This window comes from Selaginella moellendorffii, unplaced genomic scaffold, assembly GCF_000143415.4.
Source record: "Selaginella moellendorffii unplaced genomic scaffold, v1.0 SELMOscaffold_17, whole genome shotgun sequence".
NCBI classification, from domain to species: domain Eukaryota; kingdom Viridiplantae; phylum Streptophyta; class Lycopodiopsida; order Selaginellales; family Selaginellaceae; genus Selaginella; species Selaginella moellendorffii.
Genome location: NW_003314278.1, coordinates 567,959 through 581,463, shown reverse-complemented (window position 1 = coordinate 581,463; position 13,505 = coordinate 567,959). Strand labels below are relative to the sequence as shown.

Sequence of the window (13,505 nt, the reverse complement as noted above, 5' to 3'; positions counted from 1 at the left end):
ATTTAAATTTTTTAATCACTAGCTATATGAGAGATTAATTTATCTTTATATATATTAATATTATATAGCCTAGACTTGAGTACTATATTTGTTTAAAATATAAAAGCTTTTACCAATGTATTACCAGATGCCTCTTGGAAGCTTGGGTTTAGATGGCATGGCTAATGTTCACTATTCAATCCACTTCTCTGAAAACCATGGGATTGAATGTTTGAATCAATGTTGTTTGACAGCCATCAACAACATTTTCAACTTGGAAGCACTCCTTGCACAAGTGGCAATTTGGAGTGGAAAGATATTGTAGAGTTAGAGCTGTAGTTAAAGAAATAGAGGACATCTGATTGCAACAAGCCACACAGTCATGCCACCATCTTTTGTGAAACTCATAGTCAAGGTGGATAGATTCGATCATCAGTGCTTTGTCTATGGTTCCTTTCTGGGTGGTAAGGATAAATTCCATAATTTCATTCCATGCTTGCATTTTCACCAGTAATAGCCCTGTCTCCATACAGAGAATTCCATTGTGCATTCAGTTTTGAAGGCAATGTAATTGTGTTCATTTTTTATATTTTCTGAATGACACCATGTGTAAGTTTTATTTGACATGTACGAAGTTGCAATGCTTACTGGGATTTATCCCACTCCGTGTTTTGCAGGCACGCCGGATCGAGATGGTCGGGCCCCAGCCTGACGCAGTTGATGTAATTCACCAAGCTGTGGCCGGCGATCCCAGGCACGAGCAAGCCTGCAATCCTTGCCACAGTGGACAACCTCGTCTCGCTAAACTCCCCGCCACATCTATAGCTCATGAAGAAGCTCTGGACGAGCTCGAACAGCGCGTAAAGCCGGGACAGCACCATGTAAACCGGGGAGAAGAAATTGCGAAATGGCTCGTCCGGAAGGATCTGTGCAGAACGTTAATATGGATCCAACACAGAGAGCAGTGTCTCGAAGTAAAGTACCTGAAGGGTGTAGTTGTAAGTGAAGTAGCAGCAATTCCCGAAATGCTTGAAGCCAAACAGAGAGTTGTCGAAGGGAACTCGAGCTACCATGTCGTTATTGTAGACAACTCTAAAGTACCTCATGGTTGGCTTGTTTAAGCTGGTGTCCATGAAGGACGCAAAGCTCTTGTCCCCAACGCGGGGCTGGCCAAACGTATAGAGCGCCACGAGCCTTCTGGCAACGTCGTCCTCGGTGTTGTAAAAGACTCGATTCTCTTCCCGGTTGTAGAAGAGCATGGCGGTGAAGAGCGTCGCCAGAGCGCCGCCGAGGCTGTGACCGGTGATGTAGAGCTTTGCGTTTCTGTGTTTCCGGAGGATGGTGACGAGCTCCGCACTGATGTGGTCGTATGCGAGCAGCTTCGTCTCATCGCTGAGGACAAAGTCGGGTAATCCAGATGTTGGAGTCTGTGACAACGGAGTCCTCGAGTTCTCGTAGATGTTCTGCTTCAACCTCTGGAAGCTTTGCATCCTGTTCCTGTCGCCCAAGCCCAGTGCTTCGAGGAATCCGAGATGGACACGGCCGAGCTGCGGGAGCTCGTACCAGGAGAAATCCAAGTCTGTGCACCAGTCGTATGCATTGAAGGCTTCCGTTCCCCGGAAGGCAAGAACGATGGCTCCGGCATCAGTTTCCCGGTCCGCGAAGATGAATGCTTGAGTCGAGTTATTTTTCTGAAACTCTGTCGCATGAAAGGGTGAGGGCAACGTCAGATGAAACTGGATAGCGACCTCTTACCGTTCCAACAGTTGTAAGTTCCTAGTAGATGCATCTGCAAAGGAGAAGCTGATGGAGTCAGAGGTTGTGCAAGGCTTGGACTTACCTTCCAATTCTGATTCACGACAAATTCGATGAACTTCGGGTTCTCATACGCAACCTTAGACGCCATAGCACAAACATCTGCTACCGCTTTGGAGTCTGGACATGAAAGACACAGACGTTGAGACGAAGGGGCTTGGAGGAGGCTGATTCTTGGTTCCATGTGGCCGTTGAAAGTTAGGTAGCTCTCCGAATTCTCGGAAGGATCAACAAGCGCTAGAAGAACAGCACACAATTAAAAGTCAACACCGTGAAATCAATTCTAGTTACCTTGTGGATCCATCGAAAGAGTATACAAGGTCCTGAGAATTCCTCCATTGGATGCACAAATGTTAATTGCCTTCTCCACCCATCTTCCAAAGTGCTTCAGCGGTTGAGAGATAGACCTCACGCTCCAGAGCATAAACAGAGAAAATCTTGCTCTCCAATCCAAGTTCACACTCCCGACGTCCAAAGAATGCGAGATGTGAGGCCACAGGTACGACCACACGCTCGTATAGTGTGCTACGAGATAGCATCTATCATCTGCGACACGAGTGCCCATACTGGAAAAAGCCTCACAATGTCGATGTTCAAGAGCGAAGAGAAGAATAAGAGGATAGCTTTAAAACGTGAAATTCTGACTTACCACAACTCCTCATCAAAAAGAGGATTTTATAGAGTGCTAAGTCTTCTGGAAACAACCCAGCAACCGCGGAAACTTCAATCCCGCACGTATCCTCCTGCAAGTTTTTGCAAAAACACGAGATTAGCGCCCACACTGTGTACTTTGCCTGCTAGCCTTCCACGCCGACCTCAACGTCCTGGCCGTCGTCTAGTTGCTTCTCCCGATTCCGGATGCTGATCTTTCGGAACTTTCGCTGCCACCTCTGTTGTTGCGTTTGAATTCCTGAGTCGCGACTTGGCCTTCCCTGTGTTGATACACCTGCTTTCCCGGACATATCCTCATTTTCGCGCCTTCGTGATAAACATCCGAAAGACTCGGACCACTTCCTCGCCCGGAAGACTCGCACTTCTTCTGGCCTTTTCATCGATGTAGTTTTGGAGGCAGTCAGTGCTCTGATTCTCTGCTCAGCGTTAACCAGGATGATATGAAGGTCGGCCATATCGTTTTCAGATGGTCGTGTGGCACGGGATCGTCGACAGCAACTCTGAAAAAATATCACACAAGAAAAGAAAAGGAGAAAAGGTTCAGCTTCCAGCCATCTTCTACGATGGAAATAAAAGCAAGGCACTCACCGCTCGGTTGGATTCGCTTTTACGCTTATTGTTCTTCACCAGCTGAAATTTCCGGTAAGTTGAAAACGTAGCGCGTAATCGAACCGAGCATCTTCGCAGGAGACGAGCGGAATCAAACTTAACAGTTTGTCTTTAAACGCATCGGGAGGAGGCGTCCCAGACCTCTTCTCAAACTCCTCTTCCAGATTCTGCAAACAAAGCCGACATGAGGGCACACACAACTATGGAATCTCTACAGGCAAAAGTACCAAAAGTTCTTGTCCAATTGAGTTCAGTGATCTTGGAGTCATCTGGTCGATGTAAAGGACACCCTGTGCGAACAAATACCACGGCCACCTTGATGTTTGCACAGAAAGAAAACAAACGAGACATTACCTCCAGGTGATCATACTCATGTCGGAAAATTCGAGCAGTCCAGCTACCATATTTCTTCCCGTTGATGTCTTGAGATTTCAACTCGGATCGATATCGGTCTCTGGAAACAAAGACGCAAACTATAAAAGAGAATCTCTATGTACAAAGGAATAGTACCTAGACATCGGCTTGAGCGCTATAAAAAGGTAGGCATCCTTCGAGAGTATCAGCTTCTCGCTCTTTCCCAAACTTGACAATCGTTGGATTCACGAAAACGTACCTTTTGCCTTTGCCTCTTTCACCCTCGGGATTAAAGACCATGAGCCTGGCATTGACGCCTAATTGTGGAGTCAACAAGCCTACTCCATCTCTCCTGGCAAAAATGAAAAGAAAGACAAGAAAACAAGGCATGCCAACGTTGGACAGTGATGAAATTCGCGAGGAACATACCTGTACGTCACGTCCAGCATAAGCTTCTTGACATTATCATCGAAGGAATTGATGCGGATGTTCCTCGCGGGAGCTTGGGATCGGGATACAAGACAATGCTGAGATTGGAATTGAATTCCACAGAGCCAGCTGCGAGGAAACAAGAAAATCAGGAGGCAAGAACCCTATACCACGCAATCTCAACATCGGCTTCCGCTCTCTGTGAACAGTCATGTAGCTGCCGTTATCATCCTCGCTGCTGCTGCTGCTGTTGCCGGAATGTGCCCGCATTCAATCTCGATCGAGCTTCCAAGAATCCATTTCGAGCATTCGATGGCGCCACGGATTTCCGCACGGCGCATCACCCAAATAACCACCAGAAATTAGGGTTCTTGCAAGGTTTTATATTGGCTGTTTAAGAATTAAGACGTGGAACTTCTCTCGGCTCTAAGATAGCAGCTCAAAGGCATTCTAGTTGAGTTGACTTATACAAATGTATTTCAAAACCGAACACTTCGGTTTCAAGATATAGATTTGTGAATTACTTGGATCTCAATATCAACAGAATATTTCTGTATCTTGACATTAGTAGAAGAGAATGTTTGAAAGAACTGATTGATAAATATTTGAATGGGATTTCAAGTAAACAATTATGTGATACACTTCCCCCTATTAAACTGTCAAGGAAACATCTCTGAAAATTAATAATTTGCACACTTTATAAAATATACACCAACTTAAATGAGTGGGTGGATAGCCATGCTTCTCTCTAGAACTTCCAGCTTGGAAAGTCTGGAAGCTTATTCTCCAGCTCCTACTCAAGCAAGTAGCAGCTAGAATTGGAGCATTAGCCACTTCAATATGGTTCTCTGTTATGATCCGGTGCAAAAAGACAAAGATCTAGTTGCCCTAAACTATGCTATGCCACCTCTTGAGGTTCCTCACCACCCAACCACCCTTAAGCTACCTCAAAAGCTCCATTGCGCCGCCGCTCCACTGTGAGCCCAGGTTAAATCCCTTACCCTAACATGCCTTAATATACCCTTGAGCCTCCCTTTGACCGACGTTGACCACGTAGTCAAAGCTGGTGCCTAACAATTCTTCCCCCCCAACAAAGTCCTTGTCCCAAGGACGAGTTGTACCAGTGATCACCCTTTCTGGGGAATCTTGCTCAAGCTCCTGGTCCATCTTCCACAGCCGTATACATCAAGGAGGCATTGGGCCCGTCACTCCGAGATAGTACACCTTTCAACTGGCTGACATAAAATACCGGATGAATTTTCACCCCAGCTGGCAGTTGCACCCGATAAGCCGCTTTACCAATGCGCTCCAGCACTTCATATGGATTAGCATATCGATGGGAAAGTTTATCACTCTTCCCTGTCTGTAAAGGCACCAAGGTGTTCCGCCACTCACTTGACGGAAAGATCACTCGCACAAAGACGAGATCACCCACCTTATATTCCTGGAATTGGCGATGCTCATTGGCAAACTTCTCCGCTCTATCCTGAGCTGCTTGCAAATTCCATTTGCACACCACCAAAATCTCATCAAGTTCTGTGGCCAGATCATTTGCCTCGGAATCAAGCTTATCTTGAACGTCCTTACTCAAATGCAATCCCAACTCCACCACTGTTCGAGGATGCCTTCCAAACATGGCAAAGTAAGGACTTAGCTTGGTTCCACTGTGTTGGCTATAGTTATAAGCAAATTGCACCAACGGAAGATATAGATCCCATTGTCCTTGCCTTTAACCAATGTTACAACGTAGCATATCCTCCACCACCTGATTCACATGCTCAGTTTGCCCATCCGTTTGAGGATGATCTCCATTCGAGAGTTTCAAAGTCATTTGCATAGCCTTTGCAAAGCTTTTCCAAAATCCACTGGTGAACTTTGAATCTCGATCACTAATGATGTCCTCCGGCAAACCAAAATCAGGAAAAACCTTCTCCAAGTAAACTGCAGCCAAGTCTGAGGCAGTGATAGTCTTCCGAAGAGCCAACAACCACACATACTTCGTCAACCGATCCACTATGACCCATACTTGCTCCTTTTGCCTCTGTGTTCGTGGCAAACAAGTGATGAAGTCCATAGAGATACTACACCAACGGCTCTGAGGAATAGGTAAAGGTTGCAAAAGTCCCCCCGGCTTCTCTCGTGGCACTTTAACCTGCTGACAAAGCTCGCATGATTTACAATACTTGAGGATATCAGCCTTCATATTCCTCCAATAAAAGTTGCACTTAATCAACTCATACGTCTTCTTCCCCCCAAAATGACCAGCCTTTGGATGATCATGATAGTGGAATAAAACTTAAGTAATTAACACATCCACTTGTGGCAAATATACACGGCCATTATAATAGAGAATCCCATCCACCAATGAGAAAGGGGCTTCCATCTGGGCTCGCAAAGAGGCCACCTCAACATCTTGAGCCTGAGTATGCTCAACCAACTGCCCAAACTCGCTGACCACCTTACTCAAATGATGACAAAATCGTGTTTGTAACGTTGTCACATGATGAACACGAGATAAAGCATCCGCCACCACATTTGATTTTCCCGGACGATGCTCAATAGGAAACTCCCCAAACTCCATGAGTTTGACCATCCAACGAGCTTGCCTAGTGTTCAACTCCTTCTGTGTGAAGAGATACACAAGTGGTTTGTGATCTGTCAACACCATGAACACTGCACCATAAAGATAGTGCCGCCACGTCCACAAAGCATGAATAATAGAGAGTAACTCTTGCTCATATATGGAATAGCGTTGCTCTGCGGAATTCAAAGTTTGACTCTCATATGCAATAGGCTGTCCCTCTTACATGAGAACTCCTCCCAGTGCATAACCACTCGCATCGCATGTCACCTTGTAAGGTTTCGATGGATCAGCAATGCGAAGCACTGGAGCCTCGCTCAACAATCGTTTCAACGCCACAAAACTCTCCTTTTGTGGCTTCTTCCACTCGAATGGCACATTCTTGTGTAACAACCGCGTCAAAAGAATAGCCACCTCTGCAAACTTATGCTGGAAACGTTGGTAGTAACTAGCCATATCAAGAAAACTGCGCAACTCGGCCACCGTAGTCGGTGTAGGCCAATTTTCCACCATAGCCACCTTCTTTGGATCTGTCTTGACACCCTTAGATGTCACAATATAGCCTAGATATTCCACCTCCGACTTTGCAAATTCATATTTGCTCTTCTTTGCATAAAGTTTGTTGTCTCGGAGTAACAAAAGAACCTTGCGCAAATGCACCCTATGCTTCTCCATATTCTTGCTAAAAACAAGAATATCATCCAAGAAAATCTCCACAAACTCATGAAGATAATGCCCAAATACCTTCGTCATCAACCGAGTAAATGTGGCCAGTGCATTTGTCAAACCAAACGACATAATTGTAAACTCAAAATGTCTGAAGCTTGTGTTGAATGCCGTCTTGGAGATAGATGCATCATCCATTGCAATCTGATGATATCCACTCCTCAGATCAATCTTGGTAAACACTCGTGCTTCACCAAGCTTGTCCAGGATATCATCCACACGTGGCATTGGCATCTTATCCTTCACTGTCTTCTTGTTTAAAGCGCAGTAGTCAATACACATTTGCATTGAACCGTCCTTCTTCTTCACAAGCAAGACCGGAGCACCAAACGGAGACTTACTTGGCTGAATAAATCCAAACTCAAGTAACTCCTTGACTTGTCGTTAAACTTCTTGCTCCTCCGCTTAACTTAACCGAAATGGGCGTTGGTAAATGGGCCGTGTCCCCGGCTCCAATGTAATCTCATGCTCCACACCTCGTAATGGAGGCAACCCATGCGGAAGTTCATGTGGAAAAACAGCAGAAAACTCGTCTAGTACATCCCGTACTGTTGCTTCTCCCCCACACGTGCCTTGGTTGCCCAAGTCACGAACAAACAGCAAGTAACTCAAAAGTGCTTTTCCATTACGACAAGCCCGCTTCAAAGATGTAGCAGAGAGCATAACAACTGGTGGTTGAACGCCCTCGCCAAACCACACATCTTTAACGCCACTATACTCCAGCGAGATACGCTTAATGCTCCACTTTATCTCTGGATCCACCTTCACCAACCATGGCATCCCAAGAATGAGATCCACACGATGGATATCTGCGAGATAAAAAGTCTCCACAAGTGTGGTTTTGCCAACCAACACTTCCAGCCCCTTGACACAAGCATCGAAATGCTGAGCAGAGGTAGCTGCACCTTCCACTGTGTATAGAAGAACTCCACGTGTGTTCAGGCGATGCTCCGCAACAAACTTTGCCGAAACAAAGTTGTCATCACTCCCACTATCCAGTAAAATCCACACTGGATCGCCACGGAATACGCCCTCCAGCATTAAAGCTGATTCACGCGTATCCTCGAGCTCCATCTTGTTCCACACACAGTTGAGTTGACGAGCAACAATCAAAAGTCTCTTCCTCCGACCGGAATGGTCGTTCTCGTCATCCTCACGCTATAAAGCTTGCAACTTTTTAGTATCTGACTTACCGTGAGAAGATGATTGGCCATTCTTCTTTTCCTGCTGCTTGTTCTTCAACTGCAGACAATCAGCCTTGTAGTGTCCAAGTTCGCCGCAATGATGACAACCTTGTCTATAATTCTTCACAAAGAACTTCTGCTTCTTGGACCCCTTTGCATTTGAAGTAGTCACCACCGACTTCAACTTGTGATGCTTGTTCCCATCCTTGTGTCCACGGCGATCATCACGACGATTCTCGACAGAAGGACTCCGCAAACGCTTGCGATACTTGTGCTTGTCATTGTCAAGTCGACGAGCCGCATCAAAGAGCTCCTCCAAACTCTTTGTAGGCTGAGAATGACGCAAGTGTTGCCGCATGCTCTCACTATATAGGCCATCAATGAAGTAGGACTTGTTCTGATCTGGATCCTTCGTTGGAACACGACTAATCAAGCGAGTAAGCTTCTCAATATAATCCCCGAGCATCATTTTCCCTTACTGGAAATGGCGAAGTTCTGTACGAGCATTCTCCACGTCGTAATGAGGGGCAAAACGTAAACAGAAAGCAGCCTCAAACTCATCCATGGTAAACACTGGTGGTTTCTTATCTGCAACATAGGACTCCTCAAGCCAATTCCACCATCGAAGACCCGCATCACGCAAAACCATCGGAATAGCCACTAAAGCCTCTGCAAGAACTTCTTCACATTGGCTAGCCAAGCGAGACACTCGTCCACACCACCATCACCGGAAAAGGTTGGAATCTTGAGTCGATCTACTAGAGAAGGCTTACTTGGAGTGTTACCCCGTCCAGCCTCGAGTGCCTCAACACGCCCACACATGGTATCCATCATGCCATGCATCTTGTCTTGCATCTCTTGCTGATTTCAATTAAGGGCTCGCAGCTCATGAACCACATCTTGAATAGTCCAAATCTCCGCAGCTTCGTCGGCACCATCGTCGACACCACCATCGACAATAGGATTCCAGCATTCAGCTTGGTCGGCCATCGCAACCAATGCTCTGATACCAATGTTATGATCCGGCGCAAAAAGACAAAGATCTAGTTGCCCTAGACTATGTTACGCCACCTCTTGAGGTTCCTCACCACCCAACCACCCCCGAGTTACCTCAAAAGCTCCACTATGCCGCTGCTCCACTGTGAGCCCTAGGGTAGGTTAAGTCCCTTACCCTAATATACCCTTGAGCCTCCCTTTGACTGACGTTGACCACGTAGTCAAAGCTGGCACCTAACATTCTCCAATTATGTATAGCACTACCTATCTCTTCCACAGTCCAAAAGAGCCCCAGAATTTCATCTTGTCGAACACTTTTATATTCCCCTCAATTAGGAAACAAAACTCATGAAAGATCACGGTGAAAAAGTTAAAATCATTTCTTCTTAATGTGCACTGATATTGCGTTGGATTTCTTCTGCTAGGCACCATCTCGCTCTCCAATTAGCGTGACCAAAACCATCCAGCACCAAGCAACAGATCAAACTAAGGGCATAATGTAGAGTAAGGATTGCCCTATTCCTAACGGTCCATTAGCTTTTGCCGCTTGGTGTCCTGGCACCTCAACAAGCTGTCCATGAAATCGGTAAGCTCTCCCAGCCTTGTCTGGTCATGCTCGACATGTCACTCTGGACAGCTCATGATCGCTGGAGCGCAGGAGGAGCAACTCTTCACAACTCCTCCATAAAGAGGCCGACTTTCGCATGCGCTATGGCTTGATAGAGATCAAGCATCAGATGCCTAGGTTTGGTGCCGTGGAGATCTCAGGCGAAACTCTTCATTGCGTCAACAAGCTCATCGCCAACAATGTGGCCTACTCGACTGTGTTCCAAGGTGATTGCAAAGGAGAGATGCAGGTCGCACCGATACTGGACAGGATGCTACGGAACCTTGGCCGCTTTACAAGGCCCCGCGAACTTGAAAAGGAGCCCCCGTCATCGCCACCTGACAAAAAAGCGGACGTTGTGCTCCAGTATGAGGCTGACAAGAAAGACACGTGACCCTGGTTGACACGGAAAACCTTCCCATACGTGTACACTAAACGCTACACGCTTCGTGGCCTGCGGCTCAAGGTGACGTTGGATTTCAAACGCAACGCCGGCGTTGAGAATCTCTACCAGCCAGCTATGTACACCATACAGGAACTGGTGGAGACAGCAGCGCGTCCGAAGAGCTACAGACCGCCAGTGACCATCATGGTAAGAATAGTTAGTCACTTGGATCATGAGCATATCATCTTCTAGGCCGGTGACAAGGATGACTGGTATTACGGAATCCTGGAAATAGATGGTTTCGTTTGGGTGGAGAACCATCAGATTTATCAGGCCAGCTTGCAAGGTAAATGACTGCAAAAACGGCTACCCGTCTAGCTATTTGTGGTCGTGTGCGCAGAGTTCCCGGAAGAAAAGATGGAGGTGAATCCAAAGAAATTCACTCCAAGCTTCACCCGCGCCGAATTACAGAACAACTTCGAAACGTGGAAGAAGGACTTCGCTAAGATCAAGATGAGAATCCCCAATGGTCTTCACCCGGTTGGCCGCTTCTTCATCAGGTAAGAGCTGCGTTTCCAAGTGCTTTGGTATTGACAGACTTGCAGGACGGTGCAAGGGTATAACTGATAAAAAAGGCAGTGACTGCTGGCAACGACTGCTCATATTGTATATATGAAGCTATATATACATGGCTGTGGCAACTGCCTAATGCCACATCATCCTAACTTCCTAACTAAGCATCACTCCCACTCAGGCGTGTCTACAAATTGAGACAAAGCTTGAACATAAGATGCTCAGCATGCATACAACTGACACTGACTCCCACTCAAAGCAACTACATCTTGTTGCTCTAGGGCTTGCTGCCTCTGCCACTCTTGGCTGCTTTGCCGCCGCTCACTTGGCTGTTGCTGCTCCTCTCTTGGAGCTCTTTTGCCACTGCTGGGCTTCTCAGCCAACTCTGCCGCTGCTATCTGCCACCCTTCACTTGGCTGCTGCTGCTCCTCTCTTGGAGCTCTTTTGCCACTGCTGGGCTTCTCAGCCAACTCTGCCGCTGCTATCTGCCGCCCCTCACTTGGCTGCTGCTGCTCCTCTCTTGGAGCTTATCAGCATCTTCTGCCGCTCCAGGGCTTCTGAGTCGCTACTATCTGCCACTCCTCGCTGCTGGTACGGCTCTGCCATTGCTTTGTTGCTGTGCTCTAGGCTACTTTGCTTCTGCCGTTGGCATCTGGAAGCTTCTTCTTCTTCTTCATCCTTCACAGGTCCTCAAGAGCTGTGCTCCGATACCATGATAAAAAAGGCAGCGACTGCTGGCAACAAAAGTTATGCTCAATCATATACAATTATATATATATACAGTTCTTCCTCCTCGTGCGCGTCTCTCCGCTGCTAACATGGTATCGGAGCCTTGGGCTCCTTGATCCTGGGCATGGCGCTTGCTGGCCAGGAGGCCAGTGATGAGGAGGAGGATGAGCCTCGATTGCAATCCTTCTTGCAATGTTTGGGACGCTTGAGGCGCTGCACCAAGGCACCAGGCTATGTACAGGTGCTGAGCAACAAGCAGCAGCAATCAGAGAACAAAGCCAGTGGGAGATTGAGAGATTTCAACAACCCACATCAAGAATTTGGTCAAGATTCAAGAACATTGCATAGCAATTCTTTGCAGGAATTTCCAGCAATTGGGAAGGATGCTTATGGAGATTCAAGTGCCTAGTCGCAGAGAAGTGGGAGCCTGGCAGTTCACGGCCAAGACCACATGCTAGAGGCAAGATTGAGACCGTAGCATGAAGCAAGAATGTGTGCAAGCAAGACCAAGACCAAGAACAAAGTTTTGGGTAGTTGATTGATGAGTTTTTCTTATGCTTTTCTCATTAGCTCTCCATGCTCATCATCTCAAACTAGATAGGCACGATTCAGGCTTAGATTCAGACTTGGATCAGCCGCCTGATCATGAGTGGGAGTGTTAGAGGTAGAGATGATGTGGTAGTAGTTATGCCCACGTGGTAGTAGCTTTATGTATATGTACACAATCATATACAGTTATATATATATACAGTTCTTCCTCCTCGTGCGTGTCTCTCCGCTGCTAACAATAACAAGATGCGGTGAAGGGGGCAAAAGAGGTCCTACGATGGCATGCTCAAGACTCTTGTTGGTCGTCAAGTCACCAACTGGAGTCCCCAGGATGCGCTTAATGCGTGGAACGCACGCAAGTGCCTCCTAGAGATCACTTAGGTGCTCAGCCAACGATAAGCACTTGAGAAATGTCGGTGTTTTCAGGTTTTCCAATTTTTGATAGCTGTGCTGGAAGTATATGTAAAGATCTTTTCGCGATCTCTTGAAACTAGCTGCAGTTGAAGCTGCAATGTCTTTAACTCGTCCATCCTTGAAAGTGTTTACTTGCCTATGTAAGTAAACAAAAAATTTAATATTATTCACCAAAAATTGCAAGATGGATCTTTCAAGTATGAAGTTTTTGGAACATTATTAATGCTCTTCAACAATTTGATCTATATAGTTTGCATTAATGTAACCTCCACAATATGGGCAAGCCTTTCTTAAAGTTCTACTATGTCTTCAACTAAAATTTATATTGCTTTATTGTTGTTGGAAAATACTTCTGGAAATTGATGTGAAACCATATTTAAAATTATATAGAAACACCACCAAAAAGCATTGTAGTGAGAGAGAATGTAAACTTCCCTCAGCAAACTCCCAATAGGAAGAATATATATATGATCAGAATGCATAAAATCAGAATATACCATCTAGTGCATCTATCTACCTTTAGCCTACCTCTAAAGACGTGATATTTAAGAAAAAAGAAAGAAACAAAGTGCCTTGAACATTGTAATTAGAATTCTTATACTACTCAAGTCTCAATAATATAAATTTTCTGAGAAGTAAAATTATTCTACACTGCTTAAGCAAACCAAAAACATAAGAAAAACTATATAGTTTTAACATACTTAGATTATTCAAATTGTATTTGTGTTGGCATTAAAGATCCCTCTTCCAAACCAAACATAACTCTACATTTTGTAATCACTGGCATTCAATGGCTAGCAAGATTTTAGTTTTTAAAACATAAGCTAAGGATCCTGTTTTTTTTTTAATTTTTTTTATAACTCTAAGGCTATAAATTCTAAGGGCACAAAACAAATTTATTTT

At 45.7% G+C, this 13,505-nt stretch overlaps 1 protein-coding gene across 1 annotated transcript; it reads right to left on the bottom strand.

Annotated features, from left to right (window-relative positions):
• Positions 1-503: 503 nt before the first annotated feature.
• Positions 504-2,451, bottom strand: LOC9640177. The gene is made up of 6 exons (XM_002971396.2): positions 2,444-2,451; positions 2,086-2,360; positions 1,820-2,031; positions 1,735-1,768; positions 963-1,678; positions 504-905 (listed from the first exon to the last, which is right to left on the bottom strand). Exons 2-6 carry the CDS (start codon positions 2,357-2,359, stop codon positions 624-626), a joined length of 1,518 nt encoding a protein of 505 aa, XP_002971442.2. The 5' UTR covers position 2,360; positions 2,444-2,451; the 3' UTR covers positions 504-623.
• Positions 2,452-13,505: the final 11,054 nt, after the last annotated feature.

Excerpts from the sequence above, each read along its gene's own strand:
- LOC9640177 (XM_002971396.2), bottom strand. The coding sequence starts at position 2,359 with ATGGGCACTCGTGTCGCAGATGATAGATGCTATCTCGTAGCACACTAT. Across the intron at positions 1,679-1,734 it reads AACTTACAACTGTTGGAACG|AGTTTCAGAAAAATAACTCG; the intron begins GTAAGAGGTCGC and ends TTCATGCGACAG. Across the intron at positions 906-962 it reads CTTACAACTACACCCTTCAG|ATCCTTCCGGACGAGCCATT; the intron begins GTACTTTACTTC and ends CGTTCTGCACAG.